This window comes from Cinclus cinclus, chromosome 1 (assembly GCF_963662255.1).
Source record: "Cinclus cinclus chromosome 1, bCinCin1.1, whole genome shotgun sequence".
Lineage (NCBI taxonomy): Eukaryota > Metazoa > Chordata > Aves > Passeriformes > Cinclidae > Cinclus > Cinclus cinclus.
Window position 1 is genome coordinate 147,639,586 of NC_085046.1, and position 14,634 is coordinate 147,654,219.

Consider the following 14,634-nt stretch of genomic DNA (forward strand, 5'->3'; position numbering starts at 1 on the left):
ATAACATTTAAGACACTGTCAGATACACAAAGGGGGTTCATCATAAACATCATCTAGAGAGAAAGAAAATACAGGATGAAGTACAATTAAAAGTTTTACTGAACTTAGAGATGATTCTATCAACTATTCTCCTTTTCCCCTCACTGTTATTAACAAAAGTTGTCATGAAGAGATGGTTTTAAAGTTGGCATGAGTCTCTTTTTCAACACTGTGAACCCATTAACTACGTAATGTTATGTATAAAAACTCTGATTAACATGTGATCCACAGGCCCATATATATTCCACTATTTAATACATAAATTTCTCTGTTTCACCTGAGTGCTGTATTTGGCCTCTCCATTCCATACACGCAGCCCCTGGCCCAGGAGGAGCATGTTGGAATTTCTGAAATAAGAACAGTAAGTCATTGTACATTTCAACTCCTAAAATTATTCCTGGTAACAAGTCTCAGACTGAAAATCTATTTTGAGATGATTGGCAACTCCTATTCTCTGAGGTTGTGGAGAAGGGGATACTCTGTTATAAAAAAATCATGAGCTTGAATACTGAAATGAACAGAAATCACAAGGTATCACACTGTATTTTAACTCTCTGGCATTGACAGAATAAAACCTGCAATAAAATAAGGTATTTCTACTGTCAGTAAAGATCGTGCTGCTTGTCACCTTCAGTACTTCTGTTAAGATCATTTTCATAACAATCCCTCAGAGGACAAACCAAAAAAAAAAAAAAAAAAAAAAAAAAAAAAAAAGCATTGCAAAACAAATGCAGGATTCACTTATGAGACTACTTTTTAATACTAACATGGACAGAGTATTTCAAGACAATTAAGTGTACACAGAGGATGTTCTGTATTTCATCCAGAGCTTCAATTATTCTTTTAACTCACAATAGCTTATTTTATTTATTGCCTTGTCTTTTAAAGTCTTCTCTCCATTTTTCTTCTTACTGCTCACTGAGTGAGATAGAAACAGGCTTATTTACATCCACACCCTCAAGTAGGACAACATTACTGCTAATAGTAATTTATTTAATGAACTAATCAGCATATTTAGACATAAGGAGAAAATAATTTAGACCCAAGATTCTTCCTCTTGACAAGTAATTGCCTCAGAATTTTTTCCCCAAGTAACACTAAAATTAAATCTAGATTTCCAGAATGCAGGTGACCCTTTAACACACAGATGGTTCTACAATTTCCTTCGTATTTCTAAATCTTCTTACATTCTCTTTCATTTCTATAATCCTACAATAAAAGCAAACTGAATTATTTCAGCTCTGTAATGGGAACTATGATATTTATTCCAAACTGGCCTAAAAGAAATATAACAAAAATCATCTTCCTTCTCACAGAGAAGAAGTCAGCATGATTATTTTCAAATATAAATCAGCATACACACCCTTGGTGTTGACTGTTTTTGCTGTCACCTCCAGTTTCTCCAATGGCTCTGTTCCAATATTTTCTAATTTAATGATGAGCTGCTGGGTCTCTCCATTGTACAGCTGGACAGACACATTAGTGGAGATTTCATCCCCTGAAGAAGGCTGAAGTGTATGAGCAGACCTACAAAATGTGACAAATTATTATGATGAAAAAGTTAAAAGAAGTCCAGGTTACTCTATTCACTATTCTTGGAAGACTCAGAAACAACTGCTGAAACACTAAACACCATTTTCCATTCCCATTTTTAGAACCATTGAGGACAAAAAATAATAATTTATGCAAAAGACAAATCAGATTTCAAGCAATATAGAATACATATTCTACATAGTCTGAAAACTTGTTAAATTACCTGCAAAAAATGTAAGGAAGGATAAAGGAAAAAAAAAAAAAATCAAGAGCAGGTGACTACAATGAGCAGGTTTAGTGGACAGTGCAGGGCATAACCTCACAGCAGCGGATCCTGGGAAAAATTCCCAGTGTGAAAAGTGAAATCTAGTCAGCGACTAGAAATTAACTCCTTGGAGCATGAATGAGGGAAGAAGGTTGCAGAACAAGACAGATGGGCAGAGGTTCCACTCCTGATAGTATTTTCTGTGCTAATGCAGAGTGGTCAGAAGGCATCAAGGATACAAGGACGAAGTTACTGAGATTAATGACCAATAATTCCACTTCTTTTTGCAGGTATTTCTGCCATCCTTCCCTTTGATCCTTTCCTTTCTTACCACAAGACAAGCAGCCTCCACAAAGAGAAGCAGATTTCAGTCTTTTAGAACAGATCTGTGACAAGGACTTCAAACAAGTATTTTCTGATCATTCAGAATGTACTGTCATGTACTGTTATTTCAGGGCTCTGAAATTTGAGTATGTGGAGTGAAAGGGAAGAAGGAATTTATTTCCCCCTCCCCTCATATTGAGATAAAAGCAGCATGGAATTGAATACTAAAAAGCAAAAAAAAATCATGCTTTCAGTTACTGTATAAATGCACACGTATTCATTAGTGATTTCTTCTGCATATTTTTCTCTCTTTTTCTTTCTTCTGTCATAATTGATCTGAATTAACAGTGATGCCCGGGCTGGATTGTTAAGATATAAAGAGTGAATTCTTGGCTTGATACATCCCTCTTTGCCCAAAACCAAAGTTTAGAGAACATCAATATTGCAAAATGATTTCTGCATATTTCTATGATATTTCATGGTTTCAAGCAGTAAAACAAAAAACTCAGATTTGCATTCTAAAGCAAATGATGCAGATTTAGATGATGTCCTATTTTACTCAAGCATTTATTATACACTCAGGTGGAAAAGCATGTCCCTAACATGTAAATATGACCAAATAAAATCAGCATTTAATTTAATTTTTCACCTTGGAAGGGAGGTGCTGATCTGCAGCCTTGGCAAAGCTGGAATAACTTCGACAGTGCAGCCATTGGTCTTCACTCCTGGCAGATTGTCCAGAAGGCAATCACTGAAGACTCCAAAAACTGAAGTATGATAACCTGAGTTTTAGAAGAAAACACCAGTTATGTTGTGAATTTTACTGTTTTCTGGCAGGTCTAAAAGTACTAAGTTTACTGGTCAGATCTTTTCAGTGTATCTGCTACCCAAACCACCACCTTCTCTACAGGAAAATCTTCTCCGGACACATAATACATACAGGACTTTCAAACCCCTGATATAACAACATTTACAATGTACAAATAACACATGTTCACCTCTGCATCTGTGGCATGTAAAATAAAAGAAATTTTAAAGAGTCTCTGACTTCTACAACGCATTACAGTAACTTCTTTACAAGAAGAATTCTTTACAAGAATTCTTTACAAGATCAACATCACAAGTCATAGCACGGACACCATTTTATAACTCATCACCAAATTCACTGATGTACATAAAACATGTGAACCTTCAACATATGTTCACTATTTCCTCAGAGAAATGTTTATAGGAAAAAAATCTCAACTACATCCAGAAGGATAAAAGAATTGTAAAGAAAATTATTAATGGAAAAAATAAGCATGCATAAACACAAACACCTGCCATGAAAGACCACACCTTCTGAAAGTTCACTTTAGTAGAAAAATACCTCCCCACTGACTCCTTACCAGGAAATACTTACAAGTTATATCTGAAGGAAAATCAGATACACTGATACACAAAAAGCTGCCAAGTACAGAAATCAACTCCTCTGCTTGCAATGTGTTTTTAGTATGTGGAACTCAAAGAAGACAACTACAGTACAAATGTTCTGAATGCTTTCATGCTATTCTACATTTACTGAAATAGTTTCTGGAGGAAAAAAATCACATGAAAAACTGTTTTATGAACAGACACAAAAGCACTTAAGAAAAACTCAGAGAACCGAGTTTCTTCAAGTTCAAAGCCATCTCCTTTTAGTGTCTAGCTATGCTAAAGTGGTTCTTATCCTGTATCCTAATTTTGCATTCCAGGAAGGCATATTTAAAAATGTGATTTGCTAGGATGATTCACTCCTACTAGACGTTGAATCCATCCTCTCCACAAATGCCTCCATTTCTAGGTCTGCTAGTCTTTTGTAAAAACTCTTTAATTTTCTTCCTTACTACAAACACAGTTTTATTTAGGTTTATTAATGAAATTGTATCTTGACTGCAACAGGCCATACACCCTGGCTAAATTGTTTCCACGGAAGCAATCCGCAAAAATTTCTGTAATCTTACATGAACACGATTAATTAAGGAAAAAAAAAACTGCAAGATTATCTTCTGCATTCTCAAGAAAACAGTTCAAATAATCCTTCTCAGAAGCTTTCCAAATGAAAGCATTAATAAAGGGGAGCTGGAGTTCATTATCCTCATCCCCTCACACATGAGATACTCCAAGAACGTGCTCGTTACTGCTGCTGCAACCAAGTGATTCATCAGGCTGTTTTTAATGAAGCCTAGTACAGGAAACAGATTCCCTATTTTTCTTTTTTTCTTTTACTTACTGAGGAGAATTTAGAGTGGTGAACACACACGTGGCAAACAAAGTCATGCAACCCACAGGGTTTACACAGGGGTGTAAAACTCAAGCTGTTCTGCCAACAAAGAGTGAGTGGAGCCATCCCTTACCATTGACAGTGATCTGCCCTGTGGTTTGGGGAACACCAACGAGAGTCACAGGATAGAGCCCAGATTCTGCAGGGAGGGAAAGGGCAGCAGGGAGAGATTCAAATTCTACTCCAGTTGTCAAGAGACCCTGAAAAACACATTACACAGATAAATCCATTTATGATATACACTTACATTTTTATGCTACATACTTATATTTTAATTCCATGCATTACATCAGCCAAACTTTTACGATTTATTCCATTTTACTCCTAGCACTTATTCTGGGGTTTAAGTTGCAGTGACTGCAGCGTGCATCCAGAATTACAGCAGGATTTGTATTCAACATGGAAACGTGTTTCAGGAACTGAGCTGGGAATGATGTATGAAAAAATAATAAAAAATTATACCGAAGAACAACAACAAAAAAATCACAGATATCATCTGCACGGTGTTGTTTTGTACCTACATTTAATTGTACCTGTGACTTTAACTTGAATATTTGATAGATTTTGGGCAATGGAAATCAAACATCAATAGCAGATCTTACTTAGCTTTAATTACCTGACCAAACTATGTTTCCTAAGAGGAAAAAAAAAAATATTTGTATTTACAGATAACAGAGCAAGTCTAGCTTAACCATCCAATCTAAACATTTCAGTGAGTTGGAATAATGCATTTATTTTGCTGAACTGATCCTCTCAAGCCTAAATGCCTGCAGTTACTCCCTTAGTGTCAGAGAAATCTTTTAGCATCCTAAATTTAAAACAGGGGACAAAACAAGAAATGAAGCGGAAAAAAAATCATTGAAGAAATTTCTGAACACAGCATTATATTTTTTTAGTAGACTGGGGGTTCTCTTCAATCTTGGTTAATGAATTGAAGATGCTTGAGCATAGAATGTGCTGTTAAAAGTAAATTTGGTTTTAGAAAGCACATAAACCAAAGTTACCCATTGTTTTTCTATATACATTTTTATTTTTTTTTAATAGAGATGCTACAAAGACCTCCATCAATAAAAACAGTAAGTACAACTGGATTAAATATCAATTCTGTGTGAGTGCTTCATGAGAACTGAGAACCCTTTTAAAGAGGAACAAACTACTTTTGCGAAGAGAGATGGAAAAACTCCCGGTTTGAGCCACAGAAAAAACACACAACATACCCAAAATCTGTAACATCTTTATTCTACCAATTACTTCTTTGTAGACTTGACACTCTTGAGACAACACCTCATTCACCCAAAGCTAATCTGGCTTTGTGGAAAGCTGCATTAGAGAACTCTGTCCCTGAGACTGCAAAAAATTCCATTCCACCATTTTACTTGAGCTGTAAGTAAATACTCTGCCACAGGCTCATTTCTACTGAATTTTCAGTTTCCTCCCATTTCACATGGAGACTTCAGCTGTCAGAAGCAATCCACAAAAACACAAGTAAAACCTAACTTTATCTTTCTGTCTATTCACCACCCAGTGTATCAGAGCACTGAGACTTTTTGACTCCCACATTAATCCTTCCAGTGGGATTCACTCCACAGAAATGGGATGAACATTCTTTCTTTAACAATGATGTACCATCAATTTTCACCACAATTCTGCTGCTTTTGCTTTGGCTGAAGCAAATCCTAGAAGACAAACAAAAGCTGACCCCATACATTCTCCAGAACTCACTTTTAAAATGGGGAGAGAAAGTTTTCAAACTTCACTTCAGTCTCAAAACCAGTGATCTATCACTTGGCCTAATATTCAAATACATTTGAATTACTCACAATTCATCTTAACTAAAGACTTTCATCCAAGGACTTAAAGTCCTGCTAAATCAGTGATAAAAAAACCAACAAAGCCTCCAATGTCCTGTTTATTATCAGCTGTAGCAAATATAAAGAAACAAAACTGACAGGGTCCCCTAAATATACTCTAATAAGTAATGCAAACCTTGAAAAAAAAAAAAAACAAACAAATTTTTTAGAGAACAAACACAAATGCCAAAACACCTGTACCAACCACACATTATACCTGGACTAGAAACTGAAGAGCTTCAAATGCACCAGTGCAAAAACAAGAAAGCAGCAGTCCATTCCCCCACTTTCAGAGTTCCAGTGCACAGTAAAACTTAGAAGTTTTGAAAAGCAAAGACATTAAGAAAGCATTAAAACTCACTGAAATGGGGGAAAAAAATCATCAATATAAAAATCAACTAGTCTTCAGATTTCCAGACACAAATTGAAATCAAGACACTTACCCTTAAAACTCAGACCACACAAGTGACTTTTATAAGACAGTGACATCTCTTAGGATGTCTGAAAGCTGATTTCAAGAACACAACTTGCTGAATCTGACAATTCTGCAATATTTGCCCAACACTGCCCTCTGGTGCCTAAAGTTTTGCAGTTTAACAGTGAAAACCTAATCAAACCTGAAGTACTCTCACATCCATTAATTAAAATATTTCATCCACACCACCAAAAGTAGGGAACAATGTTAGATTTCTTTTCCTTAGAGTTTTATGCATTATTTCAAGTAGTAATACTTAGTAAACATGTAGTCATCACTTAGTAATCATTTTTCCTTCTGACCCTATAGGAAAATATCTTCCAAATCCAAGGTTTCCTCCAGGAAATGTATGAGTCACACACACAAAGAAGTGTTTACATTTCTTTGTATCCTTATAAAACAATTTAAATTGTCTTAGAATAAATGTGTGCATGCTTTTATCACAGCATGTCTTTTAATCACTTCAAATCTCATTTCAGTTTTAGAGGAACAAAACAACTTGCATGTAAATGGCAGCATTTGGGGATGCTGCTAAAATAACATGAGTACGTAACTGCTTTTTTTTAGGTTTCACTTACCAATCCCAAAATGCAATCATTCTTTTTTTTAAATAACACAACCTTCAAAGTTAGTTTCCATGCTGAACATACTTGTATACCATGTTGTCAAATACTTGACACAAAAACTGCCTAATATTTATTTTAAAGGAAATTTTCCCCACTATTTCTAATATGGTTATTTTAGGCAGACCTAGAAAAACACCAAACACAAACACTTTTATTCTTTTTCCCCTTTCACCTTTCTGTGTACATTCTTGACTCAAGCAGTATCCACTAAATGTAGTGTAGCAGTAAGTAAATATACTCTCAAGACAGCAGAGACAGCAAAAGATGTGAACTCAGGAAAGAGCAGTTCATGGAAACAATTTAAATAATCATAAGCAAAGCTGTGGGACTGATTATACACCCAGATTTATCATAATTTTAGATACTGAATCCAGCAGCATCAATGCAGAGCTCTTGACTAATAGCACAGTTTTGAAGTTAAAACAAACAAACAAAAAAAAAAAAGCAATGGCCATTCTTAAAGCATCAAAATTAATCAAAATACCACACTTGATTGTGTTCAATTAAATACAGGTCCCAAACAGAAGGAAAACTACAGAACAAATACTTAATTCTTGAATAATAACTATGTGCTATAAATTACAATGTTCTCATGGGTTAGGGCAGCATTTTTTGTTTCTTGATATTTATTTATTAAATACAGTTTACACTGTCTGTATATCTTGTACCTTTCTTGGAACTATGGCTGTACCTTCCACAGCAAGAGCAGAGAAAATGCTTTCCCTCAATACATAACATCACCTCAAAATTTCTCAGCTTTATTTTTCTTTTGCTTTTAATCAGAAACTTGATAAGCAAAGATGAAAAAGTAGTTAAAATCTTAGATAACATTTTGCACAGCATCTTCATTTGTATTTTAGTAGTAGATCTCCCCAGACTGTACTGTGGTTTGCTGCTTTAAGCATTTGTCTCAAGATACAAAATAAATCCTCTGGACATTTCCCAGAATGTTTTGGAACTTTTTTTTGAAGGCCTAAAATGTGAATATCATTTTTTCCTGCATAGAAAACTACAGTAATGGCAGTAACTGCAGAACAAACTGCAAAAGGGCCGAAGGCCATTACCCACATACCTGAACAAGTCTGTACAGAAATCAATGTTCCTGGCAGAAAAAACAAAGTGGTGGCACTTTTTTACAGATGAACATCCCTTCTCCAGGTGACCTGGACCCCACCACCAGCATGGCAGGAATATTCTGTCTAATCCATCACAGCCAATTCTGGTTAGGCTCATTTTTGTCTGTCATTCTGCTGATTTAAGGTACCTGCTGAGTTTTACTAAAGCATTTGTTCTGACCAACCCCAAGATCTCTCCTACTTTGCTTTACTGACCCACATGATTATGGAAGCTAATCACTTCCATGCTCCATGACTGAACATTTTCATTTGTCATTTTACAAATGCACTTTTCATTGGACCAGCCTTCTAACTATATGGACAAAACAGAAACATGAAAAAGACAGAAAAGGAACACAGAAATGGGGCAGTAATGAAGAATAGGTACCTAATTAGAGTCCCAGATCAGGAATATTCATGACAGGAAATTAACAGTAAAAACAACCAAGATGGGCCAAGATCCTTGAAAACAATAAAAGAAAATTACAAAGAAAATCAATTGTTCAGGGTTTATCATTGGAGCAATACTAATCAAAGTCTTGTGTCCACAGTCTCACATCAAGTCTAGAAATTCAATGCCTTTTACTTTAGCACACCTCAATTAACCTACATGGACTCAGCATTAATACTTCAATTAACGAAAAAGCTCGGGAAGCCTTTCCAGGGGGAATCACTCTCCTTAACAACCTGTGCTCAATATTAAGTTTTTACCATCACAACAGAAATTCAACAAACAGAAAGACACAGTAGGAAAAGCACCATGGCAAAAGCTTGGATTTCATTTAACACAAAATGAATAATCTATCAGAACAACAAATCTAAACAGAAGAAAGGGGGGCAATTTTAAAAAGTAAATAAGACTGTAGATTTCAGTTCAGTTACATATTGGTGAATGGACCATGGAAAGGACAAAGAAAAATTAAATCAAGTAATGGAGAACTCAATGATGATTGGAGGCAAACCTGAATGAGCAGTCATCCTGCAAAGGTGAGGTGCTGACTCAAGCAGGAAGAAAAATGCTGTGGGAAAAACAAGCTGAGATTGCCACTAAATGACAGAAAAGGATACACTTGCTATGAAACCAAGTCAGTGAAAGCAAACAATCTGAAAGAATGTGATATGTGATGAGAAATCAGACAAGAAAAGGGTATGGGCACTGCAGGCATGAGTACATGTTAATAATAAAACACACCATTCTAAAATATTAACCAGCACTCTGAATTATTAAAATGAAAACAGAAGAGTTTATTCTTATGATAAAATAGTATCTATTCCCACATTCCAGAAACTTCACAGATGAGACTGGAAAATCAACAACTTAGGTTGGAAAGAAAAGGTAGAGGTCATCTTGTTTAGCCCAGTGCTCAGAACAGGGGTAACTCTGGTGGTAGTTTAGGTTTTTCATATCCTGTTCACTCCAGTTTTAAAGATTTCAAAGGATGGAGGTCTCAGGTTCTCTCTGGACAACTTGTGTATGATCCCCCTCATGCTTGGGAAAAGGGAGTTTTTATTAGGGAGGGAAGTTCCCCATGGCTGCAGCACATTCCCTGACTCTCATCCTTATGCTGGGCTCCTCTGGGCAGAGCCCAACTCTGGTTTTGCTGCACTTTTCCATTTTGGGATTGAGCAGAGCAGTAGGAATTACCCAAATATTCTTCTCCTCTACAGACTGAAAAGATGTCAGTATTTTTGTCATTTGGGGAGCTCCAAGCTGGCCTCAGTTCCAAAGAAATTGTCCTCCAAAATTCCAAATCAAGGGGAACAAGCACCTTCCTCAATTTGGTACAGTCTTGATAAAGATACAAGTCTACCAAAATCAACCAATTTCTCCCAGTGAGCCCACATTAGTGAAGAGCAGAATTTCTCAAAGCACTGACTGAAGAGTTACATTAATCATTTCAATGATTTGTATCTGGTTGGCAAATTAGCTCCTCTTGTGCTTACCACTGGAACTGGAATTCAGTATAATTCCAAGACAGAACTTTATCATGACAGCAGTAAGGAGAAGTATTGGTGCTACTACAGTTAATTTGCTCAGGGAATAGATGTTGTGTTGATCTACTCAAACAACTGCATTCTGAGTTCTTGAGTGCATGTAAGCACTCAGAAAGAATTTCCTCAGTAAGCAATTTTCCAAGTTTTTTTTAAATATATAACAACATCATTACTTACACAATACAAATTAGACTGTAAATCAAAATGTTCTTAATCAATAAATTCCACAGAGATCTTTCTGATGTGCAGCTTTATGACTAGTTTTTCTATTAATTCCTAAACAATTTAAATAGTTCTGTGAGGGTGAGAGAAAATGCTGCTGGATGCGGCTTGTTAGCTTCCAAGAATTAATTTTATTGTGCTATAAAAATAAAATCTTTGAGCACATTCCCTTCCTATGGAAAAACATTTCATTATATGTGGTTTATTATCAGTAATTTAGGTCAACTTGTTTGACTAGACACTGCAGTAGACATATCAATAAAAACAAAACCCAAACAAAAATCACAAGCAAATAAATGCATATTGATTCAATTAGCTTGGTAGAACAAAGGGCTCTAAGAAATGTGATTTATATTTAAAGCAATACTAAAGGTAAAAATATTTAACATAAAGGAAAATGTTGGATTAGGACTGAGTGGTTACCAAGCTGGCCTGGTAGTTACAGAAATTTTAACGTTTAAATGGATAACAATTTTTTTTTAAATCCTGCTAGTTGGAATAAAGAAAGAAAAAAAAAACCCTATTTTTTCCCTTTTTTTTTAAGGATACACTTCAAGCAGCCAGCTGAAGTAGTAGAGAGTTTGGGTCTGATCCTTCTAACCTCACATATTTTTCCAGTGGTTTAGTCTTTTATTTCCTTCCTTCTCATCATCTGACCTTAGAGCGTTTTCAAATAACATAAATCACTGGGAATAACAAATGCACGATCTGAAGTTTTTATTAAAACCCAAACCTTTTCAGACCTAACCATTTTAAGCTCCTTTTCAAATTGTGGTCAAAATGGGAATTTGAAAAGCAAGGATGAATGCAGATTTTTAAACTACAGTAGCAAGTGTACAGTAATTATTAGGTTTCAGGATGTAACTATTACTTGCAAACCAGTCTATGTAAATCATGTAGCAGGAGTTCTACTCAATGCAGAATTGCACAGAACTGATTTATGGGTCAGTGCCAGTAAAACATCTAAACATCCTGAGTGACAAAGAGATTTTTTTTTTTCCAATACCTCATCACTAAAAATATGAGAAAATTCACAACACCACACTGTTAAACTGAGGTTATGCTAGCTTAAACCATCTTTTAAGAACATTTATACAAAACCATATTTGAAAGTCCAAATGAATTTTTTTTCTTCAGAAAAACAGCAGAAATAGAAGATTTAGAAAGATGCATACCATGTTTTCTACTCGGAGCTCAAAAGGCATAGGGTTGTACACCATCAACTGAACTTCACACACATCTCCCTGCACCCACTGGAAGTCTGCAAGGAATAATCACAGAATTAAGGCAGGAATTACTTAATCACAGGGTTATTTTAAGAAAGCAGCAGCTGAGCTGTCAGATTGCTATAATGCTTAATATCTCTCTATAATCTTCACAGCCCAAGTCCTACTCAAGAGCATTGTATGACACAAGCTGTAAATCCCAGGCAAAGCAATAGGTTAAGGGACTGGAAACATTCATTAACACAGCAATAATGCTCTAAAGACACAATCCTTCATTGGCAAAATTAACTCAGGCATCAATTCAAAACACTGCTTCAAAACACCCTTCATGTTCAACACTTAAATGTTTCCATACCTGGAGTTATGTAGAATTCACATGGCCTTGATATTGGAGACTTGGATAAGAATCAACCAGATAAGAAATGAACACAACAGGAAGAAGGAAATCACATGTCCTCATATAGACACAGCTGATTATATGCAGTAAATAAAAAGACAGTGAAGTAAAGTGGGCCAGGTAAAAAGATGCACTTGCAGTTTGTATCTTAGCACAAGACAGGTCCAACTTTAAGGATACTTCACTCTGACAATTTTAATTTTTTTTGAGTTTTATAATTTAAGGAGATGAGGCTGGACTCTCTCTGATGGACACCATGGGCAAGGTGTCCCTACCCATGGCAGGGGAAGTTGGAACTGGATGATCCTTAAGGTCTCTTCCAATCCAAACCATTTTGTAATACTATGGTTCTGTGGGAGATTATGGAGGTCAGCAGCAGAGATGCAAATTTTGAGTAATTGTTCAATGCAGAAAGATTGTTTTATATCAGCACTTCATCATGTCTACCTTCCACATTTCTCACAGTGAACCACATGTACATGAAGTTCAGACTTTAAACTGAATGTGGCAAGATTCTCCCTACAAGCTGAGAATCTGCAGTCCAAGTAAACAAAAGGTGATTTAATTACATTTGTTAAATAAATCATTATTATAAACTAAATTATAACAATACATGGATTAGTTCTTACTAGTTTACCCAATGATTTAAACATGCATTGCTAACAGTTTTGTACTAGGCTATTACAAAATGTCCAGTAAAAAACCTGGATTATCAATATTAAGACTTTAATGCACAGTTAGAGCAATCTGTACTCTAATTGTATATTCACAATCATTTACTATCTGATTACATTTTGCAAGCAATATTAGAGAGCTCAGGGGAGACGTACTTAATGCAAATGTTTAACTCCAATTAATGCTAGTGGAAATTAAACACATACATCCACAGATGTTAATGGTTTATATTACTGTGAAACCTGAAAAGCAAAACTGTTCATTAAAACAAAACATTCAAATTCACAGTGGTATGAGATGTTCTTTACATTTCATATTTAATTGCTTATTAGTGTCCATGATGTCTTATGCATTCTGCATCCCCCAAAACAGCCAGTGACTGCTCTGCACAGGTACAGAGTTAACCATTATGGTTTACTACAGCAACAGAGGCACCTGCAGCAGCACAGCAGCACTGCAGTGCTGAATCTCCACATCCCAGCAATTGCCACACTGTGGAATGGCTGCCCTGAAAGCACAACCATCCAACAGGGCTCTCCAGGCACAGGACCCCTCCCACCAAATTTCACTTATGCCATTGATGTCAAACCTCTGGGACTAAGCCAAAGCTCCCAGCTGGTGTTTGTTCCCCATGCTGTGTGCGTCAGTGTGGAAACATTTCAGGTGTGGTACCTTGTGGCCAACACCTGGTGAAGCAGATTGAGGGATGCCACCAGGATCCTCAAGGTTTGGCACAAAATCCCATTGCTCAGCACTGGGGAGCCTGGTTTCCTCTCTTTCCCCCTTCCAAGCTAGTTCAAAGCTCTGCCAGCAAGCCCCATTGCTCCTGTGCTAGAATTCCTTTTCCCATCTGAGAAAGGCTCATCCCATCAGGTGTCAGCAGGCTAGGTGTTGATAGATCATCCCATGGTCAAAAAATCCACGTTTTTTCCATTGACACCAACCTTGGAGCCACACATCAACCTAATGGAGCTGCCTGTTCCTATCAATATTATTCTTGGCTACTGGAAGGATCAAGGAAATCATTCCCTGTGCTCCTGATCCCTCCACCAACTGTCCCAGGGCCTTGAAGTCCCTTTGGATTGGTCTCAGACCACTCTTTGTTGTTTTGTGGCTGCCAGTCTAAACAACCAATAGCAAATAGTAATCAGAGGGTCTTTCTAGACGAATTTTCCAGTAATGCCCTTTGCCTGAGCCCCTGGGAGACAGCAGACTTCCCCCGAGCTTGGTCAGGTCTGCACATGGGGCCCTCTGCTCCCTTTAGAAGGGAGGGAGTCTCCTATGAGAACCACCCTTCTTTACCTGCTAACAGAGGATGTTGGGATGCAGGGTCCAAGTGGTGTTGCTTTAGGAGGCCCCTCTGTCCCAGAAAGAACCTCAGCCACCTCATCAATTGTTTGGCCTTCTCATTCCAGAGCCTCACCCCCATTGTAGGTGCCAGTCCTATTTGTCACATTCTGAAGAGGAGGAACTTTGCTTCTGGTACACGCAGTGCCCTGGTTCCATCCTTCACCTGTAGCACACCCCTGACTGACAGCCCCTCCACTCATCACCCTGCTGGGCTCTGAGCCAATCTGCTTCTCCACTGCA

At 36.9% G+C, this 14,634-nt stretch overlaps 1 protein-coding gene across 1 annotated transcript in view; it reads right to left on the reverse strand.

Annotated features, from left to right (window-relative positions):
* Positions 1–14,634, reverse strand: part of TRAPPC9 (trafficking protein particle complex subunit 9) — a 435,473-nt gene that overhangs the window by 373,110 nt on the left and 47,729 nt on the right. The window contains exons 13-16 of the mRNA XM_062491886.1: positions 11,922–12,007; positions 4,537–4,663; positions 2,811–2,943; positions 1,403–1,566 (exon numbers count right to left, since the gene is read on the reverse strand). Of these exons, the coding sequence (XP_062347870.1) occupies positions 1,403–1,566; positions 2,811–2,943; positions 4,537–4,663; positions 11,922–12,007 (510 nt within the window). The remainder of the gene's footprint in view (positions 1–1,402; positions 1,567–2,810; positions 2,944–4,536; positions 4,664–11,921; positions 12,008–14,634) is intronic.